Below are 18,972 nucleotides of genomic sequence, written 5' to 3'. Positions count from 1 at the left end.
GAAATTTCATCAAAATTATGTGTAGGTTCTGAGAAAAATGCAAATACCTATTTTGGTGGACAAGCCCCCCCCCCCCCCCCCCCCATAGACAACCGTAGTCACTTATTATTATTATTATTATTTTTTTTTTTAGTGCCAAGAACAAACTTTAGTACAACAAGGGTGATTATGGTTGTGGTCAAGTTTCATCAGAATTGCATGTGTAGTTTCTGAGAAGAAAGCAAACACCGATTTTAGGGGTTCAAACCTGCACCGTAGACCCCCAAAGTGACAAAAAAAAATAAAACTTTAGTGACAACACAACAAATATCATTTATGCCTAATTTGGTCGCAATCCCATCAGCGGTTTCATAGAAGAAGTTTCAAGTGTTGATGGACGGACTAACTAACTGACTGACGGACGGACGACGCGCCATCGCATAGGCTCCCCTAAACTTCCTTCCAGGTGCGCTAAAAAAGAAGTTAAAATTCATGATTACTCCAAATTGTAGTTTTGTGTTTATTTTCTTGTGGTAATACAGTTAATTGCAATGAGATGAAACTCCTTGTGTTAAACAATTGACCATAAAGCACAACTAATGGAGTTAGAGAACCTAATTTTGCATCTTTGATTAAATTCCTGCAAATTCTCTCAGTTCCTGTTTCCCCCCTTCTTTGTCACAGAGCATCATACAAGAGGAAGGTGTTTCTTTGGGAACATCTAATTATTGCGTACACAAAGTAACGTGGGGAATTTTATAAACCCCCATCCCCTTTATGCCCCACTTCTCTTTAGTCTCCAATACTTCTAGCTGTTTTCTCCATTCCTTTGACACTCCCTTATCCTCCCTTCAACTCTTCCTCTTCACAATTAGGTTTCTCCATTTAGAGCAAGCCCCCCAATAGCCTTTGCTTGTATAAATTTGTATATGGCCTCTTATTTAAATGGTGTGCATGTGCGTGTTGCTCATGATGGTGGAAATGCTAAGTCTCCACTATCCTGACGATTGTGCTGACACTGCTGTAGGTTTCTGCACATTGGACATGCAAAGGCAGCCCTCTTGAATCAGCATTACCAGCAGATGTTCAAGGGTAAATTCATCATGCGCTTCGATGATACAAACCCGGCCAAGGAGAAGGAAGACTTTGAAAAAGTAAGAAAAGTACTTTCTGCTCTCGCAACACCACCATGCTTTGTTCTCAAGCGCATCCTTTTCACTTCTCTCATGTTGCGTGCCTCCATTTTATGACACAGGTGATCCTGGAGGATGTTGAGAGGCTAAATATAAAGCCTGATGTCTTCAGCTACACATCTGACTATTTCTCTGTAATGTTGGAGATGGCTGAAAAGATGATCATTAGTGGGAAGGCGTATGTGGACGACACACCAGCCGAGAAGATGAAACAGGAACGAGAGCAGCGGCAGGAATCGAAGCACAGGAACAACAGTAAGAAAAAACGCATTTGGGATGATCGGATATTGATGGGTGGAAGTTCTTGTACAGTTTTTATACTAATGTTTACTTGATGTGATCTGGACAAGGGGATATGGTCTTGCTTTGATAGGTTCATCTGCAGTATGAGTCTTTGGTGCCATGGTTTTTATAAAATATTTTGAAATGTCTTCAAGATGTGTTTTTCCTTAAACTCTGTGTGGTGACTGTCAGGTGTAGAGCGTAACTTGGAGATGTGGAAAGAAATGAAGGCCGGCACAGAATATGGACAAGCTTGCTGTCTGCGTTCAAAGATCGACATGTCATCCAACAATGGCTGCCTCCGAGATCCTACGCTGTATCGTTGCAAGAACGAGCCACACCCACGCACCAGCACACACTACAGGTGACAGTTGACCGAGTGGGATGAAAAATATTTTTAAATGTATTTCTTAGAAAGATCAGGATACATTTCTGTACGTCATGGCAATATGAACACATTCCTGCTCTCAAGTTATGCGTCTAATTTGTATTAATAGGAATGAAAAAGTTTTTCCTTTACAAAATATGTTGGGGCCAAAAACACGACTTCCATTTCGATGGACTCAGGAATCTTTCCCACGAGTGAAGTGTATGTGTGACACTGATTGTAACCTACATAGAAAGGAATAGCATCTCAGGAGCTAAGTGTTTCTGGTGTAGGATTTCATGGTTGAGGTGGTGGATGTTTGATCACCATCATATATATTATTACAGTCGTTGGACGTATCCCAGTCACCTGGTTAGAATCTGGCACGTCGCATCAAAGCGACAATAGAGGTCAGGTGATTTGACGGCTTTGGATTGGATCACGACCTTTGACCTCTGCTACCAAATCGGTTAAACCGCCATGCCAGCCAAACCCTATGCCGATAGGTGATCACATGACTGATCTGATCTGGGCCAAGGGAGCCTTAGTCACGTGATGCGATCTTGTCCAGCGGTATGAAGATCATAACCAATCAACCCTGAGCAGATCTCGTTGTAGCCAAATGAAGCCACCAGAAGAATCAGAATTCACCTGAGACAAAGTATATTTAAAGGGGAATGCAAACGCTCAGAGCACCTTGACACTAATCTATCCCTTGATACCGTACAAAATATATATATGATGTCTTTTTCTGATTTAATAACTGTGTAATTTTGTGATAAAGCTGGAATTCTCTTCTTCGTCACAATTAGCCATGATGTCACACTATGAAGCTTAGCGCCGCTTCCGTATTGTTTATGGGTTACATCACGGTACGATTTCACTCGGACAGCAAATAATTTTCGAATTTCTACAAATACGCCGGGTCGATGCATCCTTGGTGGTTGTAGTAATACAAACCGAGATGGATTCATGCTACACCAATGGCCAAAAGATCCGAGGGTTGCCAGGAATTGGACGAGGTTTGTCTGAAATACTCGAGTCCGGTTTGGGCCTACAAATTATTCGTTTTTGTGTTCGGAACATGTTACAGAGAACTGTTATGAAACAACAGAGATGGCTAGATCTTGTGGGTATCCACCGCGATTGAGAGAGAGGATGCCACCTTCACGATTGGGCAGAATAAACAAACATCACTCGAAACTGTAACACCAACCAGCACCACTCCGCCCCCCACCCCCCCCCCCCCCCCGCAATCCTCTATCAACCATAACCCTAGCTAACAATACCCACGACCATCCCACACCCCTCTTCATCATCCCCCACAATACTCACCATCAGCCCACACCCCCTCTCCACAATGCCTCATCAACTGTCACCCTAGATAGCTAACAATACCCACGACCACCCCACACCTGCCTTCCACCATCCCCCAACAACCTCCCATCAACCCCTACAATATCCACTCCCTCCACTTCCTCAACCCCCATCAACCGCAACCCTAGCTAACAATATCCACGACCACCACACACATCCCATCCCCCTCCCCTCCACAATCCCCCATCAACCGCCAATCTAGCTAACAACACCCACACCACCCCCCTCCACAATCCCCAATCAACTGTTAGTTATACAACAACAACAACAGACATTTTAAGGCCATTTTCCTTGCAAGAGTGGGGATTGGCCTTGCGGTCCCCATGACAATCTTCTCCATTTTGCCCTATTTTCTGCATCTCCCCTTGTTAACCCCCTTGCCCGCATTTCTTCTTCGACCATCTTCAGCCAAGTCTTTCTCGGTCTTCCCCGTCCTCTACTTCCTTCTACATTCATTTCCATCACTCTTCTCAACCAGTCACTTTCATCCTTCCTCAACACATGACCAAACCATCTCAAACTGTTTCTCTTCACAGCATCCATCACAGGCTCTATTCCCATCATCTTTCACAATTCATCATTTGTCTTCCTCTCTCTCAACGATACTCCACACATCCACCGAACCATTCGCCTTTCCAGCCTTCGTTGCTGTTATTTATATTGCTTACAATACCCACAACCATCCCACACCTCTCCTTCACCATACCCCCACAATACCCACTCCCCTGGGGTGCGGACATCAACATGACACGAGACAGCATGCACACAGACACAAATGACGTTCCAGATAAGTATGAAACTGGACGATCGTGTAACATGCGGGACATCGGGTCAGTCTGTGAAGGTGGGGCAAAGCATTCGTCGCCCATTTTGTCGGCGGTGTTCGAGTTTGCGCCTGTGTGTGTGCTGATTCGCGCCGGTGTGTGTGCCGATTCACGCCGGAGTGTGTGCCGATTCGCGCCGGTGTGTGCCGATTCGCGCTAGTGTGTGTGCTGATTCGCGAATATACTCACGATACTCGCGAACTCGCGAAAGTGTGCTGATACACTCGTGTGTGTGCTGATTCACGCCGGTGTGTGTGCTGATTCACGCCGGTGTGTGCCGATTCGTACTGGTGTGTGCTTATTTGTGCCGTGTACGTGCTCGTTTGTGCCGTGTACGTGCTCATTTGTGCCGTGTACGTGCTCGTTTGTGCCATGTACGTGCTTGTTCGTGCCGTGTACGTGCTGAGTCCGTTCTGCAACGTGTCCGTGCTTGGTCATGCCATGTACATGCTGAGTCCGTTCTGTAACGTGTCATGCCATATTTCTCTGCAGTCATTAACTGATTTATCAATAATAATTGATACAAAACGCCTGATAAACTGTCAATTGAAAGGAAAAACAAAATTTACCAATCTGTATTAAACATGGACTGGTGTTTTCATCTGCACTACGAGCATAACATCGCCATCTTCCTCTTCACTTACAACACGTTCGTCTGAATCACTCGCACAAAGCTCAAAAATATACGGATCTACAATTCCTCCAAAAGTGTTTCCATCACTCATTTTACTTTCAATAGCTTCTTCCCAATCTCACTGATCAGTTTCAACATACTGAGAACCTTGAGAGTTGCTAATGACAGAAGAATCCGAGCTCGAAATACAATGTTTCTCTATTATATGTAAATCCACCATTTGGATCAAGGTGGGTTCATGGTGTATTGGTGTAACGTCACTGGCGAAATGAAAAATTGACTCGGGCTTTTTCAACACTTTCTGATTGGCCAAAAAAAACCAAAAAAACTACCCTTCAAATTAGATCGTGATTAATGACTTGTAATGGTTTTCAGAAAAAAGCTGCGTTTGGGTTCCCCTTTGAAATAAATGATGGTACTGGCAGGGAATTTACAAGAAGCAATCGATAACAATAATTATAATGCAATAAAAACCCTCTTAACTGTACAGATCATACATGCTCATGGACCAAATGATGAATGGGATGCCTTAATTATCTATGCCTTATCTGGGCCCATCAGACATGCCAGAGGAGGTAGACAGAGAGAATCGTAAGACAGAAAAACCATGAGGTGACAGGCAAGGCACCACATGGTATTTCTGTCTTGTGTTACCCTGGGCTGGTAAAAGGTCTATCGCTTGTGCATTGGATGGCACCGCAGGATGAGCGAAGTACCGGCTGCTCTAGCAGGGAAACAGTCCGTTTCTGGCCGGAGTAGAGTAGAGGAGAGTTAATGTCTCTGGCGTGGGTCGGCTGCGACAGGAGTAAGCGAAGCGCACAGCTCTCCTCAAGAGCCCCACTTTGCTTCTGCCCTCGCTCCGCCCTTTACCTCCTAGAGTCCCCACCCGCACTGATGACGTGCTTAACCCTTCCTTTCCCAGCTGCCATTGGTCTGCATCCTGGCCGGTGGGTGGGCGAAACCCTTCCCCGACCCTTCAGCCACTGATGACCCGGTTGGCTCGGTTGAGTTGACAACATTCATTTTTAGCTCACCTGGAACGAAGTGCAGGGGAGCTTATGCGATGGTGCGTCGTTCGTCCGTCTGTCCATCAGTCTGTCCGTAAACAATGATATTTGTTGTGTTGTGACTTAAGTTTGTTCACGGCATTTAAATAATCGGGGCCTAATGGGGTTTACCGGGGGTCGAAGTGGGTTTAGGTTTGACCCCACTCCCCCAAATAAGTATTTGCATTCTTCTCTGAAACTACACACACTATTTCGATGAAAATTTACCACAACCTTCACCACCCGTGCTGTGCCAAAGTTTGTTCATGGCACTAAAAATAATCTGCCCTTTTGGGGGTTTATGGTGGGTTGGTGGGGGGTTGTTGCCCCCCAAAATAGGTATGGGGTTTACCGGGGGTCAAAGTGGGTCTAGGTTTGACCCCACCCCCCCCAAATAGGTATTTGCATTCTCCTCTGAAACTACACACACTATTTCGATGAAAATTTACCACAACCTTCACCACCTGTGCTGTGCCAAAGTTTGTTCACGGCACTAAAAATAATCTGCCCCTTTGGGGGTTTACGGTGGGTGGGTGGGGGGTTGTTGCCCCCCAAAATAGGTATTTGCTTTCTTCTCAGAAACTACACACACAATTTCGATGAATCTTCACGACAACCTTTATCACTCGTGATGTACCAATGTTTGTTCAAGGCATTATAAAACTTGTGGTCTGAGGAGGTATACGGGGTTCGGGTGTGGGTGGGGGGAGGGGAGGGCTGTATCGGATGCTTCGCCCCCAATTTTTAAAATATTTGTTTTTAATTTTTTAAAATTGTTTGTTTGTTGAAAGTCTTATGATTATGTTATGATTCTACATGCTGCCCTGTCTTCTCGAAACCATTGAAATTGGTTTAAAATACCTTTAAGCAGTGCAGTATACTGTTTATTCTACCAGGTGAGCGTCATGGGTATTGCCCCTATGTTTCCAACCTATGATAGTGCTTGCGGCCTGCGGGTAAACGTCAAATAAAGGGTCAATAGGGTTGAGAATTTTAGACACATACAATAGTGGAGGGTAGACTTCTCTGTCCAGACATTATGGAGACGCATATCCAAGATCACATTTAATTACTTTTACGTTTATTCTAATAAGAATTAAGGAGATACACGTAGACGAAGGTGTTTGATTGTAAAAACCTAAAAGGGAGTGTGCTTTGAGATCTGGTGGCCATTTTGTTCCTCTACTGCTGAGAGCAATGGATGTGTTGTATCCACTTGGTGCAACCAAATTGAAGCTCAAGTTTATGTCGAGGTACTGCAGCAAGTTTAACAAAGGATTATTGATAGGTTGTTGTTGAGAAGTGCAACAGGAACCGTACTTTGCTCATAACTTGTAATCTACTTGATAAAATGTACTTCCATCGCATCCTCATCAAATTCTTAGTTTTCTTTATATTATTTTAATGTGTTTAACTGTGTTTCTTCTCAGGGTTTACCCAACATACGACTTTGCATGCCCAATAGTAGACAGTTTGGAGGGAGTAACCCATGCACTACGTACCACGGAATACCACGACCGGGACGAGCAATACTATTGGCTCATTGAGCAACTGGGCATCAGGAAACCATTCATTTACGAATACAGCCGGCTCAACCTCATGAACACTTTGCTTTCCAAGCGCAAGCTCACGTGGTTTGTTGAGCAAGGTCTTGTGGAAGGCTGGTGAGTAATACTTGTGGGGCTGTATAAATGAGTGCTTACTTCTGTAGCTAAGAGGAAATATGAAGGTGATATTGGTTGGTATTAGTTCATTGGACATAGACATGTACTGTACAGGATGTGTATGGATTATTTCTCGTGATGCATTGTTTATGTTGTTGTTCAGGGAAGATCCACGATTCCCCACAGTGCGTGGTATTATGCGGCGAGGCATGACCGTTGAAGGACTGAAACAATTCATCGCAGCCCAGGTAGAGAGTCTGTGGTGCTATAAGGAAATGAAATGCATTTTCGGGAGGCATTTGTTCCGACAGACTTGTTTTCCCAGTTTTCTTTGTATACGGTGCACTTTGCTCCAGGTGAAATACTTGTAGTGATATCTACAGGTGGCCTTTTTAATCTCGTGCTTTTGTGTACTTTTGTCAAAACATTAATTGTTCTGACGTGCACTTTTGCGCATCAGCCTTGATGTTGGACTTGAAATACAAGAGCTGTACCAAAATTCATGAGCATCAGTGGATTTCCACACATTTGTGTCAAATATAGTAGAGCACGAGTTATTAGCGACATCTATCCACTCCAATATAAACACAGTCTCGGGGCATCCACACCACTGGTGTTTCCACAATCCATTGTGACAAAATGGCTGTAAACAACATATCGTTCCACCAATGTGCAGTTATTGAATTCCTCATGAAGGAGAACAACTCGGCTGCAGATATCCATGGCCGATTGAGTCAGATGTATGGAGAGGCCTGCATGGGCGCTAGCAGTGTCAGAAGATGGAATTATGTTTTCGGGTTGTTCGTCCGTCTGTCCGTTCGTGATAGGTTTTTGTTACCGCGATAACTTGAGAATGGCTGAAGAGATCTCGGTCAAACTTGGTACAGGTATGTATAATGAGGTAAAGATGAACTGATTAGATTGTGGGGGCACTAGGTCAAAGGACAAAGGTAAGAGGTCATGCTCGGTAAAAATCATGTTTCAGCGATAGTTTGTGAACTAGTCCATGGGATTCTGACCAAAGTTGGTAAAATATGTATTATGATGCAAAGATGAACTGATTTGATTATGGGGTCAAGAGGTCAAAGGTCAAAGTCTGTAATGGGTTGATAACCTGAACGGCTGAAGGGATATAATTCAAACTTGGTACAGGTATGTATAATGATGAAAGGAGGAACAAACAGATTTTGAGGTCAAAGGTCAGAGGTCATGCTAAGTAAAAGATTGTTGCCACACCACCTTGTGAACCAGTGATGTGATTTTGACCAATCTTGGTATAAGTATATATTATGATGCAAAGATGAACTGATAATTATATTTTGGTTTCAAAGGTGAGGAGTGAGATGATTTTGGTGAGGCCAGAGGTCATGTGAGGTAAAAATGTGAGACTTGAGGACAGCTGAATGTATTTAAATCAAACTTGGTACAAGTATGTATAAGGATGTAATAATGTGTGCGGAGGCATATTGGTCAACATCGTGACGTCGAAGAGTGTCGTTCTAGTTTTACCCAAGTGATTCACGAACCATGCCTGAAGTCAAAAAAAAAGTAATACTTCCATGATATGCTGACTGCTATCCCCACCCAGGTCATACTTATCCTCTTCAACTGAAAAGTAGCAAACAAGCCCAGCTACGCCATTGTTAGACTTTCAGTCCAGTTTTTCTGCAATACACAATTAAAACAAAATAATAATCCCAATCAATGATGGAAGTAGCGCTTTATTAATTATTTTTTATTTCTTGACAAGTAAAATACTTCGAGCTATGTGAAAATGAGAAAATAAAAATTTAAGTTTCGTGAACAAGAGAGAGTTGGTGACTCGGAGAGGGGGAGAGATAAAAAAAAAGTTTTCCAAAATGCCGGCATCCGCAGGAAAAGAAACTCGCAACCTGTCATACATTTATAATGACTTTTGTCTTTTGCACTGTATGATCATTAAAATTTGGCACTTGTATGGTAAATCACATGCAGGACAAACAAGTTGGTAGACAATTGTACTTTGACATGAATTACATCGACATTTCATAGACTATGAACAAATATCTGTCGTGTGTTCGATTTGAAAGTGAGATACAAACATCAATAGCCAAGTGCTCAGATGGGATTGCCAGTGTTAGACACATCAGATGTTATTGTCTGCTTTTTTCCTTGTACAGTTCATATTTACTGTTTCTACAGGGATCATCCAAGGCTATAGTGAACATGGAGTGGGACAAGATATGGGCCTTTAACAAGAAAGTGAGTTTTGCCAATGTTTGTTTGGGGCTGATCGTGTATTATGTACAATTGATGTTTTATATTACTATTTCAATGAGAAATATCATTGCTAACGCTTCTTTTCACAACATAAAGATGTTTAACTGATCTGTGGTTCATGAAGCAACATGTATCGCATGCTGTGAACAATTAAACACTTGTATGCTTGGGCACATCAGGGGCATTAAGATATATTGATGTACTTTTGCAAAATTATAAGGATATTAGGCAACAAACAAATCAACACAGTATGTGGAGCTTGAACCTGGGATCCCAGCATCATGACTGAGATATTAATTATTTTTATTTTCAAAGTAATTTGAGGTGAGTACAAATGAGTTGGTGAGATGTCACTTCTCTAATTGGTTTGTTGAGTTGCAGGTGATATTTCTTCTTCTTTTTTTCACCCCATCCATGTGTTAGGTGATAGACCCAATCGCACCCCGCTTTACTGCCCTTTTACGTCACAAAGTGGTACCTGTGAAGGTGCATGGTGTTCAGGAAGAGAAGAAAGATGTGCCCAAGCACCCAAAGGTGAGTTTCTGCCTCATGTCTGATGAGAGGTAGTATAATATTGTTGTGTCAACGGCTCAACTAACGTCGAGCATGTTGCGGCAGGAGGTTAAAATCCCGCGATGTGCCGAACGGTTTTAATTCCTGTGGAGACATTCCGGATGATGGTGATTTTATGCTAGTGCGCGCTGGACTGAGAATAACGAGAACCTTAAAGCTTTTATAAAAACCAAACGGGTTTATTCCCGAACAACAAAAGCAAGAGGAAATTAATTCAATAATAACTATATGCAATTAGGTAAACAATGAGGTAAAATAAATCCTGTAAAAACTAAGGCACCTCACTCCAGTCACAAGCACAGATGGAGAGAGGGACACAACTAGGTGACTTAACGATGGTGGTCACAGGGCAGGATGGTGACAGTCATGAAGAAGAGCAGGCGATAAATAGGGATGAAGAGTTGATGATGAGACAAGCAGGATGATGAACAGGCAATGGGGGAAGACGAGAACAGCACCAGGGCCAAGGAAGGTAGGACGACCTCCTTCAAGCTCCCCTCACTCCCATAACTCCTCAGAACTATCCCAGTTTTCATCACAAACAGCGAGCTCCTCAGTGCACTGAACCCAACCGGATCCAGGCTCTTTCCCCTACTCCTCTGACCTCCACGAACATTCGCATGTCATAAGCTCCTCTCCCTTCTCAGAACTCTCGCAATCCTCCAAGAACTGTTCCAGCTTCTCTCTATTCGTCCCTTGTTTACCAACCGATTGCTCTGTAACCCAATACAGCCTTCAACTCGATGGCCCAGACAATCGCTCAGGCTTCGATATTCCGATTTTTGGATCATGGAGAATCCCAGGGGGCGTTACCCCCTGACCCAAAACAGCCCTTCTACTCGATGGTCTGCAGGGACGATTGCTCTGTCTTAGGTATTTTCAATTTCGGATCATGGGGTTCCCCCAAATCAGCAAAGGTCTGACCTACAACCTCAAGAGATGACCGTCAGCCCACTCGGGGCTATTTACTACGACAAGATAATGATCCAAAACACACTTCCAACATAGTTAAACAGTATTTGGAGAACAAGGTTGCAGCTGGTGTGCTCCAAGGGCTAGAATGGCCATCCCAGTGTCCGGACATGAGTATCGAGGTCATATGGGATTACCTGAAAGCTGACAATTACAAGAGGTACCAAACTAACCTTACAGAACTGTGGAATGTATTTCAGGATATTTGGCACAATATTCCTGGAAGAGTGCTTCAGTCGTATATGGGAAGTCGCTCAAGAAAGCAAAGATATTGGCCGAAACTAGAAAATGACACTTCTTTTATTTACTTTTAAAGTAGTTTGTTTCACATGCATTTACAAAGGCTGTTAATTTACAATAAACATATGACTTATCACTACTGATAGTTTAATGAATTTACCCTAAAGTATGAATATCATTGGAATAACCCAAACGTTTTGCACAGTCCTATATATGTTGGATAGATGTGCGTGTGTGTATGCATGTGCGTGCGTGTCGTCGTGATTTTTTGCGAACTCCTCCATTTCCTATGCTCCCAGAATCCGGACGTGGGGATGAAACTTGTTTCATATGGACCAGATATCCTAATTGACGGAGCTGATGCAGAGACCTTAAAGGAGAATGAAAAAGTTACCTTCATCAACTGGGGCAACATGATTATCAAAAAGATCAACAAGTTTGTTTCCCATGTGACACCGAGCTGCATACTCGAAACGTTTACGTTGTATAGTCATTGCGAGGCAGATAAAATTGATCATCCTCATCTGTGTGAATGCATCCCCAAAGTATTTTATTTTTACCTCCATCACCTGAAAACGTCACCAAGTTATGTTTTCACCCCTGTCTGTTTGTCTGTTTGTTTGTTTGTTTGTGAACAAGATATCTCAAAAAGTTGTGGACAGATTCAGACGAAATTTGGCGGAGAGGTTGGGTATGTGACAAGGACAAAATAATTAGATTTTGGTGAAGATCCAGATCTAGCTACTGGTTTTTGTTAAAGTGATTCTTCACCATTGAGTGATGGAGCTAAAACCGATATATAGCATGATATCTCAAAAAGTTATGGACGGATTTGGACGATACTTGATGGACAGGTTGGGTGTGTGACAAGGACGAATTGATTCGATTTTGGTGAACATCTGAATATGGATTCGGATACGAGAATTATTTGATATTGCAAGTGGTTCTTCACCATTGAGAGATCGGGCAAAAAGCATATTTAACACAGTTAAAAATTTTGTGGATGAGTTGTGACTAAACTTGGTGGATGAGTTGGTTAGGTGACAAGAACAAGCCGCTTCGATTTTGGTTCAGGTCCGAATCCAGATCCGGCCTATCAGTGGGATACAAACAGTAAACTTGTTCAGCTGGGCGGAGGTATGCGCTCTACCGAGTGCCGTTCTAGTTTTTTAATTGTTATTATTCTAGAGTTTGTGGGTAGCAAGAAATGAATCTTTGACCCTTTTCACAAATTCACAACTGCTTGGTTTATAGTCACCCAAGCATTACTCAGAGCTGATAATGTACCAGGTGCCCTGTAGTTTGCATCAATGCCAGGCCAAAACATTGAGTGTACCTCGTTTGTTTCTGAGCAAACATCCAGCCGTCCTATTCCTTCTCATGGCAGACACTCGGAGGGAAATATTACCTCTTTGGAGGCTGAGCCACAATTTGAAGACACGGATTACAAAGGAACAGCTAAGCTGACTTGGCTGGCACAAACTCCAACGTCTCGACCATTGCCTGCCATATGTGTGTACTTTGACCACATCGTCACCAAGCCGGTCTTAGGCAAAGATGACGACTTCAAGGACTTCGTCAACAAGGAAAGCAAGGTGACTATATATGTGACTTTCTAACTGTTACATCTGCAATGTAATTTTTTTTTTTAAGCTTGTGATATTTACCCGATTGACCTTTACTCATTGTTTTTGATAATCGAAGGTGTTTCGTTTTTAATTCACCATATTTTGTGTCTCTTTTGGATGTCACCAACATCACCTCTGTAGCGAGAAGAAGAGATGATTGGAGACCCTTGCATGATTGATCTGAAGAAAGGGGACAGAATACAGCTGCAGCGGAGGGGCTTCTTTATCTGTGATCAACCCTGGGAAGCCATCAGGTGACTCCAGCTGAGATTGACTTCATTACCTCTGCCACCGAAGTTGGATGGAGGTTATGTTTTCACCTCCATATTTGTCTGTCTCTCTGTGAGCCAGATATCTCAAAAGGTTGTGGATGGATTAGGACTAAATTTGGTGGGCAGGTTGGATGTGTGACAAGGACGAATTTATTTGATCCGGATCCAGATACGAGAATTTTTTTAATTTTCAAGTGATTCATCACCATTGAGAGATGAGGCCAAAACGATATACAGCATGGTATATATACGTATATCCCATGCTATACAGCACGGGGGATAAGTTCATGGAAAATGCCGCGAATGTTGTATCCACAAATATGAAGGCATTGTTTCAATGGGAGAAAGGGGGGGGGGGGGGGGGATAGGTTTCTGGCAGTTAGTGATTCATAAGGGAAAATCAAAACTCCCGTGAAAACCACGAATACGCGAAGTACAGGGCCGTAAATGTTGAAGCAGGTCAAAAACCTGTGAATACAGCTGAGAAAAACTGCAAATACACCTTGCGAAAAGAATGTCGAATCGTGTGGGTAGCGGAGTTGACGTGATGTGTGGAAGATGTTTTTAGAACTGTAATGTGCACAACTTGTGGGAAATGGTTTATGGGTGGCTGGAAATGGTTTGGTGTGTGTGTGTGTGACACGTGCAAGGTGCTTTTAGTTTATAGTTAGACAGGGGTGAATGCTAAACATGACCAAGCAGATGAAAGATGCCTGAGGGCAGATGATAGGGTGAAAAGAGCAGAGAGAGGATGTGCGCAAGAGCAGCAGAGCAGGTTTCTCGGACACGTGAGCTGATGTCTTTCGGTCCAGGTGCGGAGTCAGAGTCAAGGGTTGAAAGAACCTTCTACACATTCTCAGGTACAAACGACACGGTCCAGGAACAGGTTTTTTTTTTTTTTTTTTTTTTTGTATACAAGATCGAGGCTCGTGAAAGAGCGAACATTAATCACACAGAAAGACAAACCGACACATAAAACATATAACATCGGGAGCGGTGGACAAGATGGGGAGAGAGGGGGAAGGACACAAACAACATTTGAGAGCAGGGACCGAGAGACATGGAGACATCGAGAGATCTGAGAGAGGGCGAGGGCTTTGGGGGGGGGGGGGGGGCATGGGAAGGGGGTGGTGGGAGAGGTATAAAACATATGGACACTGCCAGGACTTCCAGGAAAGAAGTTGGAATTTCAAACAAGGTGGATCTGGGGTGAATTAGCGGGGGTAGAAAAGATCAAGGTTTTGGATGGGGGAAGATAAGAGATGGTGGTGAACAGCTGTTTTAAAGACCTGGAGGGAGGAGTGGGATTGAAGGGAGTGAGGGAGTTTGTTCCAGAGGTGGGAGAAAAGAGGAATGAAAGAGTGAAGGTGAGCAGAGAGCCGAGATTTCGGCAGTTTAACCATCAGAGGGTTGCTGGCAGATCTTGTGCGACCTGTAGGAATATTTGGGGGACAGAGCACAGAGAGAGCTGGGGGTGCAAGGCCGGAGAGGAGTCGGTAGAAGACAGAAAGACCACCTACCTGCCTGCGGTGAGTGAGTGAAAGGCCCTCAGAGATAGCTTCATCGCGGGAGATTCCAATAATTCTGAAAGCTTTGGTTTCAACAGCGTGAAGCCGAGCTAGGTGTGAGGCAGGAGCACCGGCCCATAGGGGAGAACAGTATTCCATTGAGGTGGGTACAATAGGGAAGGGTGTGTACCAAGAGAGGGGTTGAGGACACGAGATTTGGAAGCAAACAGAATTGAGGCATTCAGCCTTCTCTCGAGCAGGGTCGGTTGTGGCACCATTTGAAAAGGTAAGGGATGGAGGAGGAGCATACATCAGAGATGGACTAAACAAGGTGCCACCAGATTTTAGATGAGGGAGATAGTTTGAAAGTTCATTCTTAAGGCTGGACAAATGTTATTTTCTGGCTCTCTTGAGAGTGGACACACACTTGTTGCAGACTTTTTGGAATACACTGACACTGCCTTTGGTTGGATTTGCCTTCCAGGAAGAGAAGGGAAGTTCTTTCAGAGCTACTGCCTCACCACAGGATTCAGTGTACCATAGGCAGGAAGAAGGGTAGGATGTGGTACTGTGGCAGAATTCTAAATCCATGCCAAATTAAGAGCTTCTTTGACAACACTCATAAAATAGTGCCATTTTCTCATGAAATGAAACGGTGAATACTGAAATAGTGTAGCGATTCTCAGATATGAAATATTCAGGACTTGTCATGGGTGACATGATGTCTCACCTGGGGTATGTGATAAATAGATGAAGCAGATAAGTGACTTTTTTTCAAACAGCATGTCTGAACTAATTTTAACACAAGCTCAGATGCTGATAGCCTCACCATCCCAATTGCCATCAACAGCGGATATCCAGGTTTAAGGGAAGTGCAAAGGAAATTCTCACACCAATGTGGAGGGCATATTGGGGAAAATGAACTGTAAAAGTACTTCCTACATCAAAGATGACTTAACTTTTTTCATGGCTCATCGATCAATCTTTGCAGTTCTAATTATGGCCCAATTCCTGTCTGAACTTGCTGTTGCTGCCTGATACCTGTTCTGTTATTTTTCTTACCTCCGCCAATAAAGGTGGACAGAGGTTATGTATCGACGCACGTTTGTCTGTCTCTCCGTCTGTGAGCAGGATATGTCAAAAAGTTATGGATGGATTCAGCTGAAACCTGGTGATTAGGTTGGGTGTGTGACAGGGATGAATTGATTAGATTTTGGTTCAGGTCCGAATCCAGATCTGACCTGTCGGTGAGATACAAAACGTAAACTGTTCAGCCTGGCGGAGGTATGCTCTCTACCGAATGTCTTCGTCATGTTTAGCATCGGACAAAAAAGTCTGAATACAAAGTGGACGCGGACGGGCTTTACATTTTCAGATGCTTTGTGGCTTCCTCTTGATTTGTTTTTCATCAAGATACTAATGTAAAGTTAGTATTTGTTGAGTATTGTTGAGTTGTGTTGAGGTTTCTCAAAATGTGTTGTTGTTTTGTGTTTAAGTATTTATTTAAATTGTGTGTTGTTGAGGTTGTGATTGTTTGACCAACTGAGTGTTTCCATTCTTTTGGTCTCTGGGGTTAAGCTTTAGGAAAGGTTTGTTGTGGAGAGCTCCCACAATATCTCCCACAACTCCCGTCGGCCCTCCCGCTTTTCTACTCTTCAATGCTTTTAAGTTGAGGAAGCGATAAAAGCATTAATAATAATAATAATAATGCATTTATTTTATATAGCGCTTTTCAGGAAGCCCAAAGACGCTTTGACAGAGTGCAAAACATAACGCATAGCAAAACATAAAGACAATTGCAAAAAAAGAAGAATCAATAGGGAAATATTCAAAGCACAAAGGAGGGAGAAGGAGAGGAGATAGTCAGGGGTTAGATGCTGTGGGTTAAATGTTGAATGCAGTGTTGAACAGGTGGGTCTTGAGTGATGTTTTGAATGTGGGAAGAGTTGAAGTAGAAAGTAGAAATTACATTGAAGAAATTACATTACTTTACATTGAAGAGTAGAAAAGCAGGAGGGCCGACGGGAGTTGTGGGAGATATGTTGAAGGCAGCGGGAAATTGGGGTGTGAAGAGAATGACAGAGATCTGTAATCCGGTGGTGAAAGAAGGCCGCATTCCAGTGAATTGGGAACTGAGTACCCTCGTCCCTCAATACAAGGGGAAAGGTGACCCTCTGGATTGTGGCTCGTACCGAGCGATAAAGTTATTGGAGCATGGAATGAAGGTATTGGAAAGGGTGTTGGAGAGGAGGATAAGGAAGAAAGTGAAGATCGACGAAATGCAGTTTGGATTTATGCCAGGAAGAGGAACGACAGACGCGCTTTTTATTGTGAGGCAGTTGCAGGAGAAGTACATGGAGAAGAGGAAGAAGTTGTTTCTTGGGTTTGTTGATCTGGAGAAAGCATTCGATAGGGTTCCACGTGAAGTAGTGACATGGGCATTGAGGAAGTTAGGAGTAGAGGAATGGTTGATCAGAATCGTGATGGCAATGTACAAAAGAGCGCGCACAGCTGTAAGGAGGAAGGACGGGAACAGTGGTGAGTTTGAGGTGAAGGTGGGAGTGCATCAGGGTCGGTACTAAGTCCACTACTATTTGGAGCTGTGATGGAGGTGCTGGCTCGGAACGTAAAGGAGGGTTTACCGTGGGAGTTGTTGTATGCAGATGATCTGGTGTTGATTGCAGAAAGTATGGATGGACTGAAGGAGAAGATGAACAAGTGGAAGGAATGTATGGAGACAAAGGGTCTGAAGGTGAATATCGGAAAAACTAAGGTGATGGCAAGTGGTAAAGCATGTGGTGAGGTGGAAAGAACTGGGAAGTGGCCGTGTGCTGTGTGCAGGAAGGGTCTCGGAGTGATTTCCATTCAATGTACAATGCGCTGAGTGGGTTCATAAAAAATGTAGTGGTTGGAGAGGGTCCCAGTGTGGCAGCTACATTCAAGTGTAAGGTGTGCACAGAGGGAGATGCAGATGGAGGAAATGTTGAGTTGGATCTTGGAGACGGCATGAAGCTGGAAGGTGTGAAAACATTTTGTTACCTAGGAGACATGCTGAATGGAGAAGGTGGATCAGACTCAGCAACGGTTGCTAGAGTGAGAGGTGCATGGAAGAAGTTTCAGGAACTGAGTGGCGTGCTGACAAGGAGGGGAGTGTCGTTCAAGCTGAAGGGAAAGGTGTATGCTGCATGTGTGAGAAGTGCTGTGATTTATGGGAGCGAGAAATGGGTAATGAACGTAGAGCAGCAACGAAGGCTGGAAAGGGTGGAAATGTGAATGGTTCGGTGGATGTGTGGAGTATCGTTGAGAAAGAGGAAGACAAATGATGAATTGTGAAAGATGATGTGAATAGAGCCTGTGATGGATGCTGTGAAGAGAAACAGGTTGAGATGGTTTGGTCATGTGTTGAGGAAGGATGAAAGTGACTGGTCGAGAAGAGTGATGGAAATGAATGTAGAAGGAAGTAAAGGACGGGGAAGACCGAGAAAGACTTGGCTAAAGATGATCGAAGAAGAAATGCGGGCAAGCGGGTTAACAAGTGGAGATGCAGAAAATAGGGCAAAATGGAGAAGATTGTCATGGGGACCGCAAGGCTAACCCCCGCTCTTGCATCGAAAGTGGCCCTAAAATGCCTGTTGTTGTTGTTGTTGTTCTGGAGAGCAATGGGAATCATCATGTTCCCCATCCTTTTCAGCCCTTACTGCTGTAAGGAGTCACCGTGTATCCTCTTTCACATCCCCGATGGTCATACCAAGGAGATGCCAACAGCTGGTACCCGCGATAAGGGGAAGAAGGAGGAGGTGAGCAAGTGACGGGGTAAAGATGTAAGCAGATTGATTATGTGATGTGTGGTGTGTTGAGTCGATGTTTCCCCGTGCCTCCAGAATGCCGCTCAAACCTCGATACAAAGTGCAGGAAATTCTCCCAATGAGCTATACGATCGTGTGGTGAAGCAGGGAGATGTGGTGAGGACTCTTAAGAGCAAGAAGGCAACCAAGGCAAGATTATCCACTGTACACATAAAGGAGGGGGTGTTGTTGGAGGAGGGTTATGACTGTGTGAATGTTTAATCGCCTAACTTTATTCTGTGTTATGATATAAACTGGTGTGCAAGGTATTCACGTATTCCCAAAATGTTTAATTCCCCTTTATTTATT

General features: G+C 43.7%; 1 protein-coding gene across 1 annotated transcript in view; it reads left to right on the top strand.

The window, feature by feature from the left end:
• Window positions 1-1,006: 1,006 nt before the first annotated feature.
• Window positions 1,007-18,972, top strand: part of LOC144889123 (bifunctional glutamate/proline--tRNA ligase-like) — a gene marked incomplete at its 5' end in the record, with an annotated part of 35,320 nt that continues 17,354 nt past the window's right edge. The window contains 12 exons of the mRNA XM_078769029.1: window positions 1,007-1,133; window positions 1,235-1,427; window positions 1,647-1,818; window positions 7,133-7,366; window positions 7,530-7,614; window positions 9,548-9,607; window positions 10,049-10,159; window positions 11,710-11,846; window positions 12,798-13,005; window positions 13,180-13,292; window positions 18,510-18,615; window positions 18,700-18,813. Of these exons, the coding sequence (XP_078625155.1) occupies window positions 1,007-1,133; window positions 1,235-1,427; window positions 1,647-1,818; window positions 7,133-7,366; window positions 7,530-7,614; window positions 9,548-9,607; window positions 10,049-10,159; window positions 11,710-11,846; window positions 12,798-13,005; window positions 13,180-13,292; window positions 18,510-18,615; window positions 18,700-18,813 (1,660 nt within the window). The remainder of the gene's footprint in view (window positions 1,134-1,234; window positions 1,428-1,646; window positions 1,819-7,132; window positions 7,367-7,529; window positions 7,615-9,547; window positions 9,608-10,048; window positions 10,160-11,709; window positions 11,847-12,797; window positions 13,006-13,179; window positions 13,293-18,509; window positions 18,616-18,699; window positions 18,814-18,972) is intronic.

This window comes from Myxine glutinosa, unplaced genomic scaffold (genome assembly GCF_964187855.1).
Source record: "Myxine glutinosa unplaced genomic scaffold, kmMyxGlut1.1 SCAFFOLD_943, whole genome shotgun sequence".
Classification (NCBI taxonomy): Eukaryota; Metazoa; Chordata; class Myxini; order Myxiniformes; family Myxinidae; genus Myxine; species Myxine glutinosa.
The sequence above is the reverse complement of the archived record's forward strand: the minus strand, read 5'-3'. Positions and strand labels throughout refer to the sequence as shown.